Source organism: Quercus lobata, chromosome 2 (assembly GCF_001633185.2).
Source record: "Quercus lobata isolate SW786 chromosome 2, ValleyOak3.0 Primary Assembly, whole genome shotgun sequence".
In the NCBI taxonomy this organism is placed as follows: Eukaryota; Viridiplantae; Streptophyta; class Magnoliopsida; order Fagales; family Fagaceae; genus Quercus; species Quercus lobata.
The window spans coordinates 39,652,723-39,677,247 of NC_044905.1; the positions used below are offsets into that span (position 1 = coordinate 39,652,723).

The window sequence follows — 24,525 nt, forward strand, 5'->3', positions numbered from 1 at the left end:
AACAAACCTTGCACAAGTTGGGCTCGTCCTCTATCGGCCTACGGATGTGGAACCATCAAGCCCATTTCATGGAGATCCGTCAACCTAGATTTTTACCCTCTTCAAATATGATAAAATTTGAACTTATTGACATGTTATATGATAATTATTTTTTACTATCAAGCTAAGACATTAATAGGTTCCAAAAAGGAAAAAAAAATAGGTTCATCTTTTTTGACTAGACAAGATTCAATCTCATGTTCTTTATTCAATAGCAAAAAACTCTATCAATTAAGTTAATTAGTTTCCATATCTTTAATATTACTTACATAGGGGACTTATATTATCAACAAAACTTGATTTTCTTGTATTTGCTACTAAATATTTCCATATAAGTATGTTTAATCTTGAAAGTTTTGTAGATTCAAAATTTTGGAACTGAATAGTATGGGAAAGGATCTCCACCCATTTAAACCTTTCAACGCCCTTCAATTTTAATTCAAATGTAATATATATGACATTTAAATAATCCAATGGTCTTAAAACACTCAAGTAAAGCACACAAAATCAAATAAAGACCACGTGTCGAACATCTTACAAAAAAATGGAAGAAATTAGAGGATTTTAATCCATATGTTAGTTTGGAAAGCCTGCTACTAAGCATTGCACTGTAGCTCTACACTCCATATAAAATGTGTAAAGGAAAGAATCATCCAAATTTTAGTAGATATTAGTAGTGAGATGACTTTAAAACTAACAAAAAATAAATTTTTATTATTCTTTGAGGAAAGATGCAATTTTCTATCTCTCATATTTTACATCCAATGCGATTTCCATGGCTTCATCGGTGACTCTAGGGGTTGACACGAACAAGATTTTATTGACTCATTGGGTAGAAAAGAAAGATGAAGAAAAGATTTCAGACATGATTTTATTCTAGATGGTCATGTGGCCTTATCGACATGAACATTGCAGCATACTGCAGAAGCCTTCTCTCACTGCTTCCATTTTCAGTGGCACAAGGAATCATTGGACCCCTGGTCCTCATCCTGTACCTGCGCCAACCTAATTGTATAATCACAGCAGCCCATGTTCGCCAATTAGATGAGTAATATCTCGCAGTTCGCTTGAGTCTCTCATTGCCAAATTTGTAGCGGAAATGATCAGTGATGTATCTAAGATGGGCAGAATCAAGGCTAAATGCTTCTGTTGATTCAATGCAACTAAATGTTGCTGATGAAGCTGGAAGGCGATCCATAAACGGGCGGCGAAGGCACCAAGAGAGAAGTTCATCACCTAAAAATCCTCCAGGTTCAAGTATACTTGTGGCTACCATGCCTTTGCTTAGGCTTTGACTACGTTTTACACGTCCACGAACAATGAACATTATCCTCAGTACAGGATCTCCTTCTCTGATTATCTGTATCATGGAAATATTTAGAAAGTCAAAGCATATTCATAGTAGTTTGTGATGTGGTAATGTTAAGATTCTAGCAGTATAATTGTGCACCTTCTCGTCTTTAGAGAAGACAAGAGGCTTAACCCGATCACAGATATTGTCAAGAATAAGATCATCCAAGTTGTGGAAGAGTGGCACCTATCAAAATTGAAATCACATTAGTTTAAATCAGTCATAATTTTAGAGTCCTGTAATTTATTGGAGAAGGAATAAGATGATCGACTTCTTGGTCATAGAACTCCTTATGATAAAGACTTCTATATTAGATGTTGTTTCTAATCGAATGTGTTCCAAAACACATGCTCAATAATGTTAACCTTCTTTACAAGGTCTAGGCAGAGATAGCGCTTAATGTCCCTTCGAAGACCTTCAGGAAGGTCTTTGATCATTTCCATCTCATCTTCTCCCCCCATAATTGCCCATCTTTGGCGTTCAAAATGGCGAACTCTTTGTCTTAGTCGAGAAGGCAACTGTCTCCGCCTCATCCACCATTCCATGTCTCGACATCTCAGCTGCATTTTTCTCTTCTTTGCCATGACTGCATGCAAGAATACCTTCATAGCAGCAACAGTTCCTCATTGTTAGACCATGCTTTACCTCCAAATTTGCATGTTCAACAAATGATTAATTTAAGCATTGATAACAATTAATAAAATGCGCACACCTGGATATTCCCTATCAACAACGTGAAGAGCATCAGGCCACTAAGTACAATGATTATGCTGAAAATCACTTCTAGCCAGTGACTTGTAGGCTCAAGATCATTGCCGAAAGTGCTGTAAATTGTAACAAGCATGTTTGAAAGAGGATCTTAAGATTGTCAAGGCATAATAAGTAAATGTAAATCCTATCTTCAAATTTTTTACTGGGCCATACGGCATGGAATTTAAACATCCTCAGTGGCATAATTTTCTTGAATTCCAGTTTTTATCAAGTTTTAGCACCCTTCTAGGTGGATGATGGAGTTCTTGGATCTCAACATTTTAGAGTAGAATTTACATCATTGTCTAAGGCTTGAATTATTAAAGCTTGTCTAAACAGAGATTTTAAAGGCTCAAATTCTGATTTCTAGCCACAGCAGAGAAGAGACCATCAAAAAAGGCTTAAAACAACCTATCCTGAAATTTCATTGTACTTTCAAAATCAAATTTAACTAAAACTAATGTCAAAGATGCGAAGCCTGAAAATCTGGCACCTGGAATGCCAATCAAAAGATAAAATCACTCCAAGGCAAGTAGTATCGTTTTCAGAGAAATGCTGTTAATTTCCAGGAGATACATTCACCTAAAAGTTGAATATGTCTTCAACTAATTATTTTGAAGACAAAATTATGAATCTTTATAATTTACCTGAGAGTCATTAAGCCCCAAAATATGGGATAAAGGATCTTAACAGAAACTGAGTTACTAGAAATGACTGGAAGAGCCCACTGGTAGATCCCATAATGGAATGGCCCATTAACATCTAAGCACAATGGCTTTCTGGCCATGGTTGTTGAGTTACCACCACATGGATTTCCAGCTGTGCCTGTAGGTACCAGAAACTGGTAACAAACCTCCTCGGAGCAAGACAATGAGAGATTGCACTTATCTCTTCTCTCACACTGTTGCTGGAGGCACGATGCTACACGTTGTATTGCAAGAACATACCAGCATCCTCCAGCAACCTGTTGACAGGATACAGCACTCATTATCAACAAGATCAAGATAGTCCCCAAATTGGTCTAAAGTGGAAACTTAAGTTCTATACAAATACAATGGTAGATTGAAAAGTAGGCTTACATGAGAGGCAATGAAGTAGGCAATAAGATTGAGGCCAAAACCCCACCAAATGGTGCCAAAGATGTAACCTGTGACTTTTTGCATTCTTCTCATCAAATAAATGCTGTGATAAACCTTGGGGAGGTATTGGAACAAGAATATTAATAGAAGTATTGTCATTATCACTTTAATCTGCTCTTCTCTTATCAACCTCGGTACTACTAACCAAAATACTGCCTGCAAAAGAAACAAGAGAAATATTATGATCAAAGAAACTATCATAGAAAGGAATATAAAAAATAAAAAATAAGAATAGATGGGATGATTTGAGCAAACTAAGTAGCTAGTGTCCCCGCAATTTTGCCACTATAACATGTTGAATTTAAAAGAGAAATAAATCAATAACTTCAGTTTAACAGTGTGCTTTGGAACACATGTGGATCTCACATTTCATGAGAAGGTGGTTTCATAGAACCACTCCTTTGAAATACCTCCTCCATAGCGTAAACATCATTATTGCCTTATTGAAGTGATCCGTGAAGATGGAGGATTACATACACTAGGGAGAAAAGCCAAGTACTCAAAAAGCTATGGACACTAATTAACTTTTGCAAAAAAAAAAAAAAAAAAAACAGTATTTTAGAGAAACCCACTAAACCATATTTTGACTAACTTATTCCCTTGACATGATCTAAGGAATCGAGTATTTCATTCTAATCAACCTTTATCTTTATTTACCAGGCCTGAATGCCAGGGCAAACCTGAGGATTAGGAGCCTTGTATTCAGAATTTCAGATTATGTGTGGCTACTGGCTTAACCCATCAATAACACCAAAAACACAATTATAAGACAGATTATTTGTTCAAACCCCACCCCCACCCCACCCCACCCCCAAAAAAAAAAAAAAAAAAACAGAATCTTTGACTCTTTGCACCTTTAGATGATACTATATATGTAAGTAAAAATATGCACATGAATTTTGTATTACAATTTCAATAAAATTAAGATAGATAATTGATGCCGATGGGACGTCGTCCCCTAATTGTTAATAATGCTTTCTTTCACGAGACGCAATCCCCAGTTATTTGTGAGAAATTTATGTAGTGCCTAAAGAGAATATGCTTAAGTAAATAGATGTAATAATACACAGAAAGTGTATCCAAAAGAAGTCACGAAATCCAACCACAAAAACAGAAAAAGAAAAAGAAAAATTATTTGTAACAATGCATGGAAAGTCCTTACAAATTAAAATGATCATGATTTGACATTTAAAGGCTTAATTAAGCTTCTTCTATTCAACAATAAAGCTATCTATTATTTTCACCATGATGGTTTTACCAAACAACTAATCAAAATCGTCATGAAAGCAAACAAAACAGTTTCTATCAAGTTAGCCATTAATTAAGATGAAAGATGCTTTTTTTTTTTGGTTGCTCTAGCTCTATATCAATTATTTCACCAAAAACAAAATGGAAATATTCAAACTAACAAACATATGGACAGCTTCGCACACAATCACCCATCTGTTAGGCCACAACCAGACCACTTCTTTTTTGCACTATCGCTCTTGAATATTGTCCTTCATGGGGCCAGATCTCTATAGATAAAAACCAAAAGGCACAAAGCACAACCATTGGTTTGCTTCTTCTTTTTTTCACCACGTTCTTCTCGTGTCATTTTGGAATCCTATATATAATTATTGATGCCACTTCATCATAGCAAACAAGAAACAATTACCACTAGGATATAAATTTTTTTCACTTTTTTTTTTTTTAAACAATAATTACCACAGTAGTATCAAGACCGGATAATAGTAAATTGTGTTATTATAGTAATATATATATATATATATATATATATATTTTTACTGCTACAAGTAGAGAAGTAGTAATAATTAAAGAACCAACAAGTTACTGCACAGAACTGAACAGAACAATGGAAGTACACGTGCAGTATGTTTATCCCTGTGACGGTTACTGCATACTGAAAAAGTAAGTGAACGGTACACACACACAAACACACACCGAACCAACGCAGAAACGGGGGTTGGGTGGCAGTTACGTACGTAAAATAAAGAAATTAGTAATTAATAGAGGGTGAAAGAAAGAAATTCAAAGGTGGGTGGGTACCTGAGGGACAGGGAGGATGACGAAGGCGTCGAACCAAAAGCCCTTGAGAGAGCGAACATAGTGAGAGGCTATGGCACGTGCGTCCCATACCAGTTTCCCGCATCCCACAACCAGCGACTCCCTCGACACGTACGCCACCCTAAACTGCAGCCACAGGTGGCAGAGGTGCACCGCGTCTACGCAAGTCCGGAGCACCGTCACTATGGCCGCCAATCCACCGTCCATGTAAAGGCACGGTGCCCCACCTCTTCCTATCGACAGCGCGTAGAAGAACAGCGGGTCCACTGCCAACGCCATCCCCCGTGCCAGCAAGAACGCTCTGTTCCAACGTTGCACGCGCTTGCTCCTTGGGTCCAACACTCGGCCGAATGGTCCCGACGGTGGCCCTCCTCGGCTCGGGTTTCTGCTCCTGGTCTTTATGGGTGCTAGGTACGAACCCGCTCCGGCCTCCCACTCGGGTTGGTGGGCACGGTCGCAGCTCGTCGAGTGGAACACCGGTACGCCCACTTGGGTGCATGCGTAGCATTCCACGGAGTTCGAAATGGGGTTGTCCTCGTTGACATTATTAGCGTTGTTGCTCTTGCTGCTGCTGTTGTCACTGTCACTGGTTGTGAAATTCTGGCGACCACGTAGTCCAAGACATCTGTAAATACATTTAAAAAAACAAACAAGCAAACAAATAACGAGAATATATTATCAGAACCCATTGAAGAAAACATATATGTGACCAAATACTGAATGGTCTGTCAAGGATTCGTAACTGAATTCAAAACTTGTTGTATCATATATATAAATATATAGTTCAAAAACATGCTTTTTTTTTTTTTTTTTTGTATGATGAAATTAAAGAGAGAGGGTGGAGTTAATTAATTAGTTACCTTGAGAGGGAAAAGTGGAAGTTGGGATAGGAAGGCATGGTGGAAAGAGTGGAACCATGGGCGAAGAAAGAGTGTTTGTGTGTTTTTTGTTGTTTGTGCGTGTATGGGAACAAAGTGAGAGAGTGGTGGGGTGGGTATTAAATATTAAGAGAAGAGAAAAAGTGAGGTGTGGGGGACTAGATAGGTTTTGTTTTGGAAAGGATTTAAATAAAGAGCGAGTACTAGTACTGTTGTGTTGTGTGTTGTGTCAGTTAGCACATGAAGAAGAAGAAGGTAGGTAGGAGAGTGGAGAGAGTTGTCCTGGAGTTTCTTATGAGCGTGAAGAGGTAAGCAAAGTAAGTAGTAACTAGCTATCTTCTCACGGAACGTGGTGGTGATGGTATTGGTGGGGTTCAATATTGTCCGGTGAGGCAGCTGGGTCCACTACCGTTCAAGTGATTACTGACCATTCGAGACAAACGCAAGTAGAGCAGAGTAGGACCACTCCCGCTCGGTAATATCACACTTCACAGCTCATCCTATTTTTTGATTTCTAGTTTGCATTTTCTCTAACCTCTCGACTGTGCCATAGATGAATTATATATGCATGCTTATGATTTTTTGTATGTTAAGTCCTAATCATTTATCACATCCTCTATGACTATCTTCTTCTAAACTTTTGTTTTCTCTTTTTTAATGAAAAATATCATTGGAATCTAGTTTAATTCAAAACCCCACTAGAATCCCTTTTGATTTTATGGTAAAATTATGCAGGTTGTTTCCGGGCTATTTCTCACTCTAGTTTTGAAATTGAAAAATTCTCTCCATTCATTAGGTGATAATTCATAAAACTATCTACATATAATTATAGTCATATAACCTATTTAGGATCCATTTGAATACAGCTGAAAACTGAAAACACTGTAACAAAATAATTTTTAAATGTGTGAATAGTATCGTGTGACTCATTTCTAATGAAAAAGTTGCTGAAAAGTGAAATTTGTGGATCTCGTGAACAGTGTAAAGTGTGCACTGTTGACGGGAATAGTCAACAATCACAGCTTGAAAAAAAAAAAACAAAAACAAATAAACACAGATGCAGATGTGGGAAGCGCAAAATGCGCTTCCCAAACGCACACTTAATGAGTTATTTGATGATTTTATAAATTTTCAAGCTAGGGCTGAACTTTATTTTATTTAATTTTGTTTTTAAAAGATGTTTGATTGGAATTGCCTCAGCAAAGAGGACTTTACCAAGGCAAGATCGTATAATATAATACATGAAACTCGAATTCATGATACTAAGATGGATGCTAAGCTACTTTGACTACATTAATTTTGGCTAAGTGCATGAATTAAATCAAAGATATTGGAAGCAAACCAACTATGCTACTTTGATAGATGCTACAAGGAAATAAATTAAATGTTATAAATTTTAACTAATTTGCAAAACATATTAAACTATGAAAGGAAACTTATTTGAATAAACATAATCAGAAAATCACAATTGATGCTAATTTTACTTTATGATGGAAATTATAAGGATAAACAAGCATACTATGGGTGTTGGATGTCTTTAACATGTAAGCTTTATATATTTATAATTGAGGCTCAATCATTATTAATAATTGTTTTATAACATGTCATGTTTGTCTTGATCCTCTACTTTTAGTTTTATTTTAGTTTTCCAATTAGACTTTAACTCCTTATTTAAAATTTTACTTCATTGTAACTGTCGTGCTACTGCTATATGACACGTGTTAAACATGCTGAAGCCTTCTTTTTCAAACACCAAAACCCTTTTGTGTTAGTTGTCATGTCAATCCTATTAAACAATTATTATACAAAAATAGCAGTAACATTAGGAGCGTTTTAAGTTGCCTAGCAATTTTGATGGAGAGCAATACTGGTGCCACACACTTGTGCACAACTTTGTGTTACAACTCATCATGCTCTTTGATGGAAGAGTATTAAAGCATATATAGTTTTCACTATCTTGTTTGGGGGAAAAAAACACTCTGAATTTACTATAATAATGTATTTGAGATTTTTTTTTTTTTTTTTTGAGGAAGAATGTATTTGAGAATCTTAAACTCTTGTGACTTAAGATTTCAGTATTTATTATAATAATGTATTTATGTATGCAATGCATGTGATGGTTTAGAAAGTAATCACGTTTCTAAAAAAAAAAAAAAAAAAGGAAAGTAGTCACGTTTCTCTCAATCAAAGGTATCACTTGTCCATATCAAAATGAGTAACCATATATATAATACATATAAAGGAGATATAACATGATTTTTAAATACAAGTATGGGTGATACTGTTCTCTATTTTTTTTTTTTTTTTGATAACTCCAATGATGCTAACTGTTTTATTTTTTTATGGATGAAAGTATGAAACCCATCTTCCTAGCTGATGTTTGGCATCTGATATAAATTGTGAACATTTTAAAATACATTGCTGTACTTTTTCATGTTAATTGTGTTAATCATTATCTCGTCTAGTTTGCTAGAAAAGTTAGTAGTCCTAATTCAAACTCCATGTCTATCATTTAATTAGGTGATGGATTAATTTCTCAGAAAAGACTAGGTGGACTAAAGCATGCATGAGTATCTTAACCCCTCAAAGAAAGCTACATAATTATCAATTTTCGAAACTATTAATGAATTTATTCCCTACAATTATTTGGAACTAATAGTTTATATTGTACCAGGATATCCACTCCAATTGACAATAACTTTTGTTATTATTATTGCCTTTTTTTTTTACTCTCTCTCTCTCTCTCAACCAAGCACAAGTCAAACTTTTTAATGCCTTTTTTTTAAAGTGAATATATTTTTAATATAAAAAAAAACACCTATGCAAATTGAATAATTTATAGGAACCGAGCACAAGTCAAACTTTTTAATGCCTTTTCTTAAAGTGAATATATTTTTAATATAAAAAAAAACACCTATGCAAATTGAATAATTTATAGGTAACTATTGCAACATATAATTACTACGACACATTAATAATTTACTATAGTGAAAAAGTTAAGAAAATTTGTTGCCCCATATAAGGATGGGAAAATTAATTTTTTTTCACCTTAATCTTTCATCATGATTACACTTTAACCCATGAACTACTAAAATACACCATTAACCCCGCAATTTTAAAAATATGTTACACTTATTTGTAAATTGGTTTTTCAAAACTAAATTATATCAAATTAAACTCCAAGACATATGATAAGGGACACTGAAACAGAGTTATAACTTTGAAAGTTAATGCATTTTGATACTTCAGAGAGTTACATGATAATTGGGGTTAGTAGTTAGAATGAAAAAGTGTATTTTTTGGCCTATCAATATAAGGATTTCTCAATGCTCATAGTATGGTACTATCCACTCTAACCTAACTACCTGATGTGATATCGTAACTGATGCCAAAAGGAAAAAGTGGTTGAATATATTAAGTTTTCAACAGAATGCGATGACCTAAACTATAAGTAAGCTCTAAAAACATTTTCTTTTTTTTTATGTTTGTTAAATTTGACTAATGACGTTCGATTTACGTATGTGTGTCCTCTGCAACTAGGAAATTTTAAGCCTCCAAAACCATTATGCAGAAAAAAAAAAATCATTTTTCATTCAAAAAGCCAAATTCTTAGAAAGCAACAAAGAGAAGATCGGTCTGACTAATTAAACATATCATTCGAGTAGTTTCTTACTAGTGTGTAGTGTGATTATGAAATATGAGACCTATTTGAAAAATCTTGTGAGCCAAAGTCAAGGGAAAAACATATATAGAACAGTACTCATTCACGCTCATGACCTTAGTAGGTAGGCATCACCATAATTCACTTTTTCTTCTTTTTTTTTTTTCCATATTTGCATACTGAGTAAACCTTACTCTTCCCCTAGTAGTTCGTAACTTAAAGCAGATTAACACAAGGTGACGAGATGGAATATCATTTCACCTCTCTTCATAATTATATTGCTTTAAAGCAGATTAACACTAATAAGCTTTTGTAGTTTGTCTTGCATCAAAATACTTTATCCTGTGGTTATCATTATTTTCCAGTACAAATTAATTATGAACTGTCAATCATACTTTGAAAAAATAAAAAATCCACAGAAGATCCAAGAAAAAAGAATGGAAGTCAATTTTAATTTGTTGAGCAAACAGTGTTTTACACCTGGCCTCCTTTTATGGGCCGGAATGAAAGTCAATACTTGTTTAATTCAACCTTCCCATGATATGCATGGTAAGGTACGATGATGTCCCTTGTTTAATTCAACCTTATCATGATATGCACCAAGGGCCATGAACCAAAGTTTTTGAATTCTCAAGTTATTACAATTAGCAACAACTGTACCACCAATTGCAATTAGTCATGAGACTAATAAACGTGGGAGTATAATTTTATAATTTCAACAAATTCACACTTCAGTAATATGAAAAATTAGAATGTTACTATCTCAAGGTTTACGTCAACACCTTTTATACTAGTTTGAATCACTTACATATGCACGTGGACAATTAAAAAAAAAAGTACACACAAATCATATATAAGTTTCTGCCTAATAAATAATGATTGCTCATAGTATTATGTAAAAACTTGATATATTTGAATTATTTTTAGCTAGACAAACAAATGATATTGGAAAGAATAATCTTTCAAACTCTCTCTTTTGCTAACTTTAGAGTATATAATTAGATATATGATTGAGTTTCCTATGATTCATTTATATTGGACTCTTCATATTTTGTACTAAGTTAACTTTAGAGAATATTAATCTTATTCAACGTCATTTGCATATTATTAATATGTACATACCTTTAACGTATATCACATATATATATATATATATAAATATATATATGTAGGGTTGATATAACGTGTAATTGTTACATCTATGATACAGATAAAAATCCTATAAAAAAAAAATGATAGAGATAAAAAGTACACACACAAAACAAAAAAGGTACATATAAAAGATATGCCTACATATATAGATGAGCTGATTTTTCAAAACAATATGCTATGCATGGTTTCTAGTTTCTAGCTACTATATAGTACAAAACTATACTAATTCTCTCTCTCTCATCATAGCATGTTTCGACGTGATTAACATGAAATTAAACCAAATCATATATAAATATGGTACCGGTTGAGTGAAATCTGTATTTACTGAATAAACTTGACAAAGTGAACAATGATCAAAAGCAGCTGCTAGCTCAGCTTCTCCTCCTTTTTCGTCTCTCTCTCTCTCTCTCTCTCTCTCTCTCTCTCTCTCTCTCTCCGTGCATATGATGATGACAGTATGTATGTTCCGTTCCCAATTAAGTTGTTTTCTCCATTAGGTGTGTGAGTGGAAAGTTCCTAAAACCTAGGGTTACCGTACGCCACATATATTTTTGTGAATGCATGATTAACAACCATCCAAAAACAATGGAGTCAGTAATATTACATATATGGCAAAACTATGTGGGGGCATTTGGGCCTTGTTTTTCTTTTTATTATATTCTTCAGCGTGTAAGAATCATCTACTTATGAACAATCATCCAAAAACTTTTTTACAACCGCTGCTGTTCCAATATTCTCTTATCTTCATGGATCCACCGTGTTTAATTTGATTCCTCGAGAATTTCAACAAACCCCATTTCCCTTTAGTAGATTTGACAAGTGACTCGATTTGCTAACCAAATCGCATTCAAAAAATCTGACTCCCACTTGCTTTTTTTCTTTCCATTATTAGTCTTACGTTACATTTTAGGCGTAAATGCACTTTTAATCTTTACATTTTGACTTTTTTTTTTAAAAAAAATTTTAGTCTCTACATTTCCATTTCACAACTTTTAATCTCTAAACCAATTAACGCATGTTATTTTAATTTTTTCCGTCAATCAACAAATGGAAATAACTGAGATGACTAACGGAGGGATTAAAATATTATTAAAAATTCAATGTAGAACTCATCACTCATGCCACATCATATTATAATTTAAAATATTTATTTCTCAATTTTAACAAAAGAAAAAATATGAGTTAAAAATTTTAAAAAAATAAGAACACACTAGAATATAAGAACAAGAACAGAAACCCAAAAACCCAAATTTGGCTCAACGTAAAATGATTTCAAAGTATAAAATATTTTCAAGTAAATATTTTTCAAAAATGAAAATGATTTCAGGTGTTTGGTTGTATCACAATAATGTTTTGGAAAATATAAGGTGTTTGATTGTGTTTATGAAAATCCTCTAGAAAACACATTCTCTCATATTTTCTCAGCTTCCAAACAAATATTATAATAGGAAATCTGGATATATAAATCAAATCAACAAAAAAACATAACAAAAAAAATTTAGACTTCCTCAAAAATAAGCATCGATCGTGAGAGAGGGAGAGGGAGAGATAGATTGAAAGAAAGAGAGAGGTAAAGGACCACAGATTGGTGGGTGGGTTTGAAGGAGGCAAGATGGGTGGGTGGGTCTGATAGTGGCGAGATCGGTGGGTGGGTCTGAAGGAGGTGACGGCGATGAGATTGGTTTGTAGATCAGAGATCGTGTTAGCTTCTCAACTTTGATTAGTCAGAGGGAAAGAGAGAGGGAGAGAGAAGAGAAAGCTTTCTTGATCGGCGGTGTAGATTTGTGGCAAAGATGATGAGAGTTCGGTGAGGCTGAGGCCTGAACCTGCAGCACGATCAGACCGACGAAGGTTGGGTTGTCTTCTTCATTATCCAAATTTTTATTCTTTCATTTTCTTGGCAACCAAACAAAGACTGAAAAAGAACTGAGAAATGATTTTTCTTGGGTTTGAGGATGGGGGCTTTGGAATTTATGATTTATTTATTTATTATGGTGTTTTTATGCTGAATTTTCTGGGTTTATGAATTTTATTTGCTGTAGGTTTCGTCGTTGATTGAAAGATGAGAAAATCTGGGTTTGAATTGTGATTTTGTATATCTGGGTTTTGTGGTTTGAGAAAATCTGAGATCTACTGCTAGGTTTGTGTTTGTGTTCTTGTTAGAGATCGATTTGTGTTTGTGTTTGGTTGACAAGAAAGGGTAAGAAAATGCACGTAAATCTGGGCATGTGTTCTTATGTTTAAAATCTAGGTCTATGTTCTTTGGTGTTCTTGTTGAAGATGAACATAGATCTTGATATATTTTTGGATTTTAATTTTTTTTTTTCAATTTTAACTCTGCTAAAAACTTAAGAAGGTTAGATTTTTTTTATTTTATTTTATTTTATCTGATGAGTGCTACAGTGAATTTTTAACAATATTTTAATCCCTCCATTAGTCACCTCAGTTATTTCTGTTTGTCGACTGATAGAAATGACTAAAATAACACGCATTAATTGGTTTAGGGACTAATAATGGTGAAATGAAAATGTAGGGACCAAAATGGAAAAAAGCCAAAATGTAAGGACTAAAAGTACATTTACGCCTATATTGTATTAATTTGTTTAAAATCACAAATTAATCTCTTAACTTATATATTAAAGTATGTTAAACACACAATATTGTAATATGTAGTATGCATTTGGCTTGAGCTTATTTAATTTTTTACTGATTACTTTTTATTAAAAATGTGCTAAAGTATACTTATATTTTAAAAAAAGTGAAAAAAAAGAAGTTTTAAAAAACTATACATAAAAACTAAAAGGTAATCAAATAAGTTTGAGACAAATAGATACTTAAATGGACTCTAAATTTTAATTTATTATTTTGAAACTATAAAATTTATTCGTTCGACACATCCCTAATTATTGAGGTGAAAGGGGTTCAAGTGATAGTGTAGCGGTAATGACATCAATTTTTTGCCTCATATTTATTGTTTGAATCCTATCCCCTCCCCACTATCTACTTTAAAAATAAAATAAAAAATATATTAAAACACACTTTTAGCCCTTATAATTTGAAGTTGTTTTTACTTTAGTCAATTTACATTTCAAAATTTTCATTTTGGTCCTTCATATTTGATTTTGTTTTTATGTTGGCTTTGTTGTTCATTTTTGTTAGTAAATTGGTGACACCTAGCATTATAGAGGTGTTGTGTCTTAATAGACAACACTAATTTGGCACATAACAGTATAATTACTAACATAATAGACTTATGTAGGTGATGTGTCTTAACAGACAACACTTATCTAAAACTAATAAACCAAATTACTAATAAAAATGGACTTATATGAGTGACATGTCTTAAAGGATGACATTTCTCTGGCTCTTAACATACCAAAATTACTAATATAAAATGTACGATGGCATATGAAAATGAAATTAAACATGAGGTGTTAAAATAAAAAATTTGAAATGTAAAAATCTAAAATGAAAATGCTAAAAGTATACTTTAATTTAAAAAAAAAGTATAAAAATCCAGATTTTTTATATGAAAATATTATAACTTTTATTTTTATTTTTTAAGAAACAAACACGCATATACATGAGAGAGGGAATGAAGTAAGTATAAGAAATTTATTAGAAGTAAATTTTAACTAAATCAACCGGTAGAATTCAATATCATTAAATAAAATATATTAATTTAAATATCGTTTACACCAATAATTAATTGTTATTTAAACTTAATTATAAAATGCAATCATAACAGCCTAGTTTAAGGTCTATCTTATCTATTTAAAATAAATAAATTTAATAAAGAAATAGTAATCAAAGGGCAGTAGGGATTTAGATCCCATGCAATTATTGAACGACGCGAATACTGTAGGTCTGTGAGATGTAAAAGTTGGATAGAAGAAGAAATAATAATAATAATAATAATAATAATAATAATAAAGTTAAAAAAGTTTTTGACTCAAGAGCTGGGATTGGAAGTGAGTTTTTAATTTTTAATCTCAGCCATTGGTTGGGTGACCAAATGTGGATCTGGGCAAGAGTTGCAGGAGTCATTGATGGAGTAACTAGTGTCATGTCACATTACTATTTACCAAAAGCTAAGCGTGATGCACGGTGGCTTATAAAGAAGTTGGGAGAGAGAAAATTTTATCAATGATTGGTTCTCAAAAGCCTAAAAATATTCCTTGGCTGAATCTTTTAAAATTTAAAGTAAAGCAGGAAGCATAAAAAATAAAAATAAAAAGGGATATTTCTTCGGAATTTACTATTAGTATCCCGTGCTTCACTACTGGACTTTAATTTGGTTCCTATGATTAAGAAAGAAAGATATCATATATATGAGGTGGAGAATGGAGATGCTGGGTATCTATATATGTATAGGTGAGCCCTCCTCTTCCATGTGAATCACATTTTCTAAGTATTTAACTAAACGAATATTATTGCACATTATAGTTAAAAAAAAAGCCAAAGTACGTATTTACTCTCAATAAAAAAAAAAAAGAAAAAAGAAAAGGATGTTTGGAGAGAAATGAATTACTAAAAGTGGAAAGAGCTTCAAAGTACGTATGGGGATGGAAATACCAATAACCACAAATTTGAGATGTCCTATATTAATCATAGCTGTATCGTATATGTATGGAGGGCCACTTAAATTAAGCTTTTGGCGTTTGGCTACTTGACGCATGGCCGTTTGTGGTGTAAGATCGAGGCTAGCTGAGATGAAGAAGCAACATTTCACAACTTGTATGCCTGTCTATATATAAGAGACGACTGATGTTTGATGATGAGGATGATGATGAAGTAACATTTAACAACTTGGGTGTTGGGACCATCCATCCTCATGACATTTGCAACATCTGATTGACATGCATGTGAGTGAGATTCCTGCATCTCTCTCTCTCACTTGTAATTGTATATCATATATTCTCATCATAGAAATTATTATTTTTTTTTTTACAATATAAAAATTCTACTCTAGTTTAATTTAAGTATATATGTGTGTGAAACTTCTTCTTGAAGACTTGAATCCCGACTCTTACCTCCCATCATAGAATTAAGCCATCAAAGAAACACAAATATTAATGTAGAGTATCAATTACGCATGCCTTTAACTACTACAAAATTACTCCATTTTATTTGGAAGCAAAGCTATGATCGATGATCTTTTTAATTTATAAGTGTGTTGTCAGAGATATTTGTTTGGGGTTTACTTTATATTGTACTAGTAATACAATACTTGAATTGCAAGCCTATCTTCTGTTATACCCTAATTAAGGCTGCCTTTCAAGGGTTTTCTACTGTGTATGTAAGCCTCTAAAATTGAATCAAATTAATTTTGCTGTACTCTCTCTCTCTCTCTCAATAACAATTCTAATACGGTGTACTATGTCCTTGTCTACTTCCCCAAAGGTCATCAACTCATTCACATGCCTCACTATGACAATGTCTTCTGATTCCCATAAATAATACTCTCCTTTCTTAATGTCTTCTAGCCTGCAACGGTGTCTTCTCCCCGATATATATATATATATATATATATATATATAAATATTGCCATCATCTAGCCACCACCTGTTGCCTACTGCCACTAGTACTACCATCGTTTTTCTCATGTCTGTCACCATTTCTCTATCGATGCCCTCCAAGCACTAATGCACCTATATATCCTTAGGCCATACCAACCATCCTCCAACTATATTACTTAGTCATCTTTTGACCACAATTAATTGCTAATAGTTTCCATTCAGTACTTCTAACAACTATCTCTTGGTTTTAGTTAACTCAATTGGTAAAGTTTTATAGTGGTTAAATAAGATATCTGTGATTCAATATCCGCTTACACTAAAAACCAATTGGTGTCTTGCTCTAATGATAAAGAGCTATCATTAAGAGTGAACGACATAGGTTGAAACTCTCACTAAAAAAAAAAAAAAAAAAAAAAAACTCACACATTCCACTTCACATTAAGCTCAGTCCATTCTATATTATATATATTTGATCTGATGACAACATTTTTTTCCCTAATTACTCAAGGCATCCTTAAAATTTTGCCTTGAGTTTGAAGGGAAATGTTAGAGATATTAGTACTACATCTATTGTAAGCTTATCTTGTACTACTATAAGGTTAATTTACATCATGATTAGAGCTAGTTTTTATAAATATCCTTAATTTACTTAGTGTATGGTACACATCTTAATAATAAAGATATAACTTCTTAAGGGCTTTCTATTGTGGACGCAGATATCTAAGGCCTAATCACATTAATTCTATTAGGAATGGCACTAGGGCAGGATGTGGGGTGTCACATCCTTGCCCCATCCCCTCTTTAGGAAAAAGAAAACTTGTGTGAGGTAGAAGTAGGGCAAGCCAAGACAAGATTTCTATGCTAATGAGATAGAGACGATAGAAATATGATTGAGGTGACAATGAGAATACCAAGAGAGAGATGAGTGCCGATCTTGAAATAATAATAGAATAGGTCTAATAAATAAATTATAAATGAATTATGTATAAAAAAAACTAAATTATATAAATAAATAATTTCAATAAGATTTGTGTGATTTCATATAAATTAAAATATGCATGTATATTTCAATTCGCACAAATCTTTTGAAAATTATTTCCATTGTTATCTTTCCATTGTATTATTTCTTTATCTTTTAATTCTTTTTTATGAATTATTGTTGATTTGCACAATTTCATATAAATTTTAATTATCTTATATTTTTATATTCTTAATAATATATTTAACAAAAGATTCTAGGTGAGGTTTAATTAAATTTTTTATTTCTCTCTCTCTCTCTCTCTCTCTCTCTCTCTCTCTCACATATCCAAGTCAATATTTCTACCAGAATTTAGAATTAAAAATATTTGGAATTAAAAAAAAAACTATCTACTATATAAAATTTTAATATGATAAGAATAAATATTTTTAAAGCAAAAAAAAAAAAATTATTTAATTTATCAAAGGCATTGATGCAACTTCACTTAATAATATAATCATGTAACAGTCTTCACTTGTCAAAAAAAGAAGAAGACAAATTCAACACATAACTTGATAAATTAATACCAATCAAGTAAAGATTAATTTTATATAAAGAATCATGTATCATGATTCATGTATAAAATTTTATATATAAGAAAGAGATAAATTTTTCAAAAGGAGTGTTGAGAGAGAAAGAGGGATTGTTTGTGTGTGAAAGATTTAATGACTAATGTTGACAATCTATGTTGTGGATCCTTGGGAGACTAACTTATGAAAGTTGAAATCCCAAGTTGTTATGAGAAATTAATTATCAATAATGATTTAAGACATTTACATAATTTTTTTTTTTATAAAACATTTTAGAATTTTATTTGAATGAATTTATATTATCCCATAATTTTGGAAGCCTTATTGAAGTGAGTAAGCTCATATATCCACGTTTTTTCCCCCCCAAAAAAAGAAACTAAGGGTCCGTTTGGATACAGCTGAAAACTGAAAACTGAAACTGAAAACTGAAAAACACTGTAGCGAAATAATTTTTAAATGTGTGAATAGTATCGTGGGACCCATTTTTAATAAAAAAGTTGCTGAAAAGTGAAATTTGTGGGTCCGTGAACAGTACACGATGTGCTGTGATTGGTCCAAAAAAATTTGAAAAGTCAAAGTTTGCGGCTACTGTTCATTGAACAGTGCATGAACAGTAGCCGCAAACCAAACGCGTGAAAAAAAAAAAAAAAAAAAAAAAAAAAAAAAAAAAAAAAAAAAAAAAAAAAAAAAATGAAAAACGCAGACGCAGGATTGGGCGAAAACGCCCAATCCAAACGCACTCTAAGTATTAATTAAAAATTTGGGGGAAATCCAGTAGTTGATCTATCGAATTAGCTAGCTAGCTAGCTAGAGGGGCTAGCACACACCTCATGATATATAGTGGTAGCAAAAGTCGCCAAAGTTGGGTAAACCAAGCTTCTCGAAGATCACCTGGCGTGCTGCGGTTGGATGTTTATTCTTAATTAAATTTAAACAGAGAGACGTTAGACGTACAAAAATACCGAAATTGATGTGACATATCAAGCACAAATCATTCATGAGATGAGACCATGAACACTGTTAACTTCACATTCCAAAACCATATATACGGGTCTATTTAGGATTCATTTATTTTGCTAGAATTAAAATTTTTTTTACTAAAAATATTTTAGATAAATATAAAAATTAACTGAAATAATATAGTGTAACTCATAAATAATATTAAAAAGTATAATAAAACTCATAAATAATAATAAAAATAAACTGAATAGTAAAATAAATTGATAAAATTAATAGTATCAAACGTAACGTTAGATAGATCTTAAATGGATTTCGTGATCTCCTTCTACAGCTCCACAACCCTTAGGGGTGGATCCCACTAAAATTTGGAATTTTGGGAGTAAATGAGGAAAAATTTGACAAAAAGACAAGAGGGAGAGATCGCTCAAGATGCTCATCTAAATTCCTCAAATAATTGAAAACGACAATGTCTTACAATCACATGCCCACTTTATACATCACATAATGTAATAGTGTGTGTGGTCATTTTCAAATTTTTTTCCGTACCTTATTAATTATATGCCGTACCACTTCTTCCTTCCTTCCTTTCCCTTCCCTTCTCTTCCTAGAGTAATCTCAAGTGATTGCCCATCCTCATGTCATATGTTCCAATCAAACCAAAATTTTGGTTAATTTGGAAATTATAGATTTCATAAATTGAGCGAGAGAGTGATGGAATTATCCCAGATGTTTAGCTCATTCTAGAATTAACACATATTCCATTTTTATTCTCTTAAAAAAAAAAAAAAATCCCATAGGTGTCCCATTTCATCTTTATAAATTAAGGTCGTCTAGATAACAAATTTTCTATAATATTCATATATAAATTATTATTCTAAAATTTTTGGAAACACAAATCAAAAGAAACAAAGAAAACTAATATAGATAATATATATCCCATTTTATGAAGAAAAACCTAAAGTTGTATGAATGATTTTGGTTGAGAATTTTTTTTTTCTTATAGATATTAGGGGATTTAAAATGTATGATGTTCTCTTCATGTTAATTAATCTTAACTATCAAGTCAATATACCAACGTATTTCTTTTATTCAAAAACAAAAAATTTTATCAATCACATGGGGGGACCCTTACATAATAATGAGGTCATATTCAATTTTCCGTAACTTATATGCTTTACCACTTATTCCCTAGAGTAATGTTGAAGTGATTGCCCACCCTCAAATGTAGCAATCAAGAAAATTTTGGTTAGGAAAACTACAGATTTGAGAAATTGAGAGAAATGGAATTATCTCAGATGTTAACTTCATTCTAGACATACATGTTTATTGGCTCTAAAAACAATCCACCGTCGGTTTCCAGATTCATCTTGATAAAGGTCTAGAGAACAAATGTTCTATAAAATTCAGATATAAGTTATTATTCAAAACTCTTAGAAACGAATAAAAGGGGACAAAGAATCTTAATTAATATCGATAATATATAGCCAAAGTTATTAAAAATCTAAAGTTGTATGAATAATTATGGTTGGGACTTATAGTCTTCTTATAGATCTATGATGGGATTTGAAATGTATGGTGTCCTCTTAACCATTAAATCAATACAACAACGAATTCTTTTTGGTGTAGATGAAATTCAAATCCAAAACCCTTTTTTAAAGACAATAAATTTTACTAGGTCATTTATATGGAAATGCTTTCACCTGTAAATTCTTGTGCCTTTAATTTCATTCATTCATATGCAAGATTATGTTTACCATTGAGTATTGAGGTTTCTGAAAATGAATAATTAAAGCAAAGGTTATCTCATTCTCATGTAACCTTAGCACAAAATAAATAATCCTAAAAAAGGCCACAAAATTCACCAGCGGCTCTGCATGGAGTTCAGGATGGTCACAGGACCACCCCGACCTGGCAAAAAAATTAATTATTATATATAAATTTTAAAAATTTATGATTTTATTATCCTTAAAAAATATTAATTGTTATCACCCTAAATTTTTTTAGGCTCAACATAATTAATTTTTGGACAAAATTTGGTAATAAACTTGATTGTAGACTAAGACTACAACCCCACTCAATATATATATATATATATATATATATATATATTTTTTTTTTTTTATGTGAATTGTGATAAATTCAATTCACCATTGGATTACATTTTCTTCTTATATATATCCTCCATATATATTTGCCAAATTTCAAAAAGATCAGAGATTAATAGCTATGTCATCAATCAAATCTTTAAATTTTGAGTTTTTGTAGTCTAAAATTACATAAAAATTTAAGTTTATGAATCAAATAATAAATAATATTCGATTAACGTGAAATTTGACATGTGTTTTAAGAATAAAAAGAACATGTAATTCAATGATTATATGTTCAAAATATAGTTGTAGTCTTAGGCTACAACTATATTTGTAGCTAAACTTTGTCTTTGAATTTTGGCTCCCTTAACAATATATTAAGTCATTACAAACAAAAAGAAAAATCCCAATAAAGTTTTTATCTAACTAAAATTTTTAAAAGATATAACTTGTAACATTAATAATGAGACTATCATGCAAATATTTCAAAATAAGAAAATTTGTAGAAAAAAATTGTTAGACTTTATGTATCTGTTTGTGCACGCATTTTGGTCAATATATAAAATTATCTTTTTATTAAATTTTGGTCAATAATGACCCCCATGAAAAAAATTTATGAAGCCGCCACCGACAAAATTGCCTAGTATACCCAACAATCTCAATCATGTTGCTATGAGTGTTTAACCCCAAGGTGTAAGAACGGAAAAGGAGAAATGTACGTGTACGTAGCACTAGCGCCAATGAATTTGTTTCCTGTTATGTAAATATGTTTTACACTTCCAATTCCTTTTATTAGGATATGAATTATGAAGACGACACTTTTTTTTTATAACCATCTAGTTAAGAGAACATAGAGAAATTCATTCAGTTTTTGGTTTTCATTGATTCTGGAAAGATGTAGACAATATATATGTATATAGAATAAAATTGTGCGAGATTGGGTGAGTTTATAATTATACATGTGGCCAAATCTAAAGCAGCTGACACAGCATCTCAATTGCAAATGGGAACGAAACAAAGACTTAACAAAAGAAAAAAAGAACAAAACAAAGTGGCCCATTTCGTATTGTCGTGTCCATGTGCCTAAACAGGGTATTTCGTGCCTCCTCATGGCATCATCCACGGAATCTTGGTCTAACTCTAAACTCTAAACTCTAAACTATACAGTGCTCCACAAAGATTGTATTTCTAGTGCATCCAACTTAGGCTCACATCACTGCCACGTTAGTTATATAATTAAGCTCCTTAATAAATTAAAGTTCCCAATATGTATAAAATTTAATCGAGTAAACCTACCATATATATATACTTATTAGGTTTAGCTAAGGACACATAACTTCTTTTTTTAATATTATATTCAATTAAGAGGATCATCCTTGCTTGGTGAGTGGTGACACCTTAGTCTACCCTACCTAAGATTTATTTTTTACATTAACATGATAATATCAATAAATCGATCACTGCATGATTGATTGAGTTTCCCCCAAACTAAATCAAGAGTAATAGTTTTTTTTTTTTTTTTTAATGTAATATCGTGTTCTGCTACAATGCAAACATTGTCAGTAGAGTCAACAAGACAGGGCAAAGACGATGACGACGACAACAACAACAACAAAAAAAAAGAAGACAATAAGATATATGGAAGAACAGTTCCAGGTTAAATGCATGGAGATTCCAATGCATGCAGGAGCAGGACCACCAGTATCTGGATAATTAATCACATTGAAGCAGACCTATTTGTATGAGTAGTAGTCGTGTCGTTGCTTGTTAGTTTCCCAAATGGCCTCCATCATTACCTACCTGCAAGCAATTGCCAGTTTGTTTGTCTTCTGCATTGGCAAATATCAGCCATATATACCTGCCTACTTGCAAGAAGAACAATTAATGATTTGCTCAGTCAAGTTACTTATTGCTATCTACAATTGCTTCTCTTATACTGGCTACCAGACATGTATATCTATATATAATTAGTTGGTACATATATGCATGGTACATGTCCTGGGCATTCCAAGTGGAACATACCCTAGCCCTAGCTTATTTAGCTAGCTACCCTTACCCATGTCTTTTTTTGCAGATGCAAATTAAGTTTGCCCACCACCTGCATTTCTCAGTTTGTGAGAAGTTACTCGGTTATCTCCAAATGCTACTTCTATATATATATATATATATATATATATATATGCACGCTGAAATAAAGATGTTTTCCCACAGTTAGAACTAAAGATTTGCCTGCAAAACTGCTTTTTACCTGGAGGCCCGATCCAGATTCTAGACTAGCTGGTTGGGTCGAAGCCCATCAAACTAATAAGGTAGCTAGACCGACTCAATGGCGAAAATAGTCAAATAGCACATTTTTGCAAACTATGTTGTAATTTAATAATGTTTCAGAAATATGTAGAGATCTACCACTTTTTGGGTACTCGAGTTTGTTGAAATTGAGTTTTTCATGGTACTCAAGTTTCATGAACTCGAGTACCATAAAAAATGTTCCAGCAAATTTGGAGTATATTTTTTCAAATAAAACGAGTTTTTGGAACTCGAGTTTCATGGCAAACTCGAGTTTCACAAATTCGAGTTTCAAAAAGGTGGTAGATCCTTACATAATAGTTGTAGATTGCTAATTTTTTTACTAAATAGTGGTAGTGGGCCATTTTCGCTTTGACTTAACACCTGAAACTAAAGTCCAACCAGTTGGCTACCATTTGGTCGGCCTCGACCACATATCCCCACCCTAAATTGCATGTACCATCCAACCTACATTGATAGTTAACTGACTCAAAACCCCACAAAGGTCAAGCTTGATTGAGGGTACCCTATCCAATTTAGGTAGGTCAATCACAATACACTCGTCTAAAAGAGAAAACTTAATTTGTGGTTTGATACTCTTAAAGTATAGTGGCATGATACTCTCTTTTCTCGCATAATGAAATTTATTATTATGTAAAAGAAGAAAGTACCACATATAGTTGTACTCCTTATGAAATACTTAATAATGTTTTCAAAAAAGAGTGGCCGTAAAAACTCATTGCCTCTCACATTGTCATTTGTTGCACCCACAACCCATCTCATGTCCTTTCAACCACTTTGGGGGGTGATGCATTCTCAGGCCTATTCCAAATTTTGGAGACCCCCACTTTCCCACTCTCTACATATAATATACAAGGTGACACAATTCCACTCTTCTTTTGATTATAAATATTATTTATAATTAGTAGGAAATAAATTTACAATAGGATAAAAATGAGTGATTGTCAAGAGTCTCGTAACTCAACTAGTTAACTCCTCTTAATTCTACAATGGAAAAATTCAAGATTCAAATCTCTCTATCACCATCAAATTATATATATATATATATATATATATATATATTTATA

The 24,525-nt window shown here is 32.4% G+C and overlaps 1 protein-coding gene across 1 annotated transcript; it reads right to left on the reverse strand.

The window, feature by feature from the left end:
• Window positions 1–700: 700 nt before the first annotated feature.
• LOC115975584 (cyclic nucleotide-gated ion channel 2-like) lies at window positions 701–6,746 on the reverse strand. Its single transcript, XM_031096428.1, has 8 exons — window positions 6,207–6,746; window positions 5,329–5,971; window positions 3,220–3,435; window positions 2,788–3,104; window positions 2,103–2,214; window positions 1,756–1,992; window positions 1,490–1,576; window positions 701–1,399 (listed from the first exon to the last, which is right to left on the reverse strand). The coding sequence occupies exons 1-8, from the start codon at window positions 6,242–6,244 to the stop codon at window positions 911–913; spliced, it is 2,139 nt and encodes a 712-aa protein (XP_030952288.1). The 5' UTR covers window positions 6,245–6,746; the 3' UTR covers window positions 701–910.
• Window positions 6,747–24,525: the final 17,779 nt, after the last annotated feature.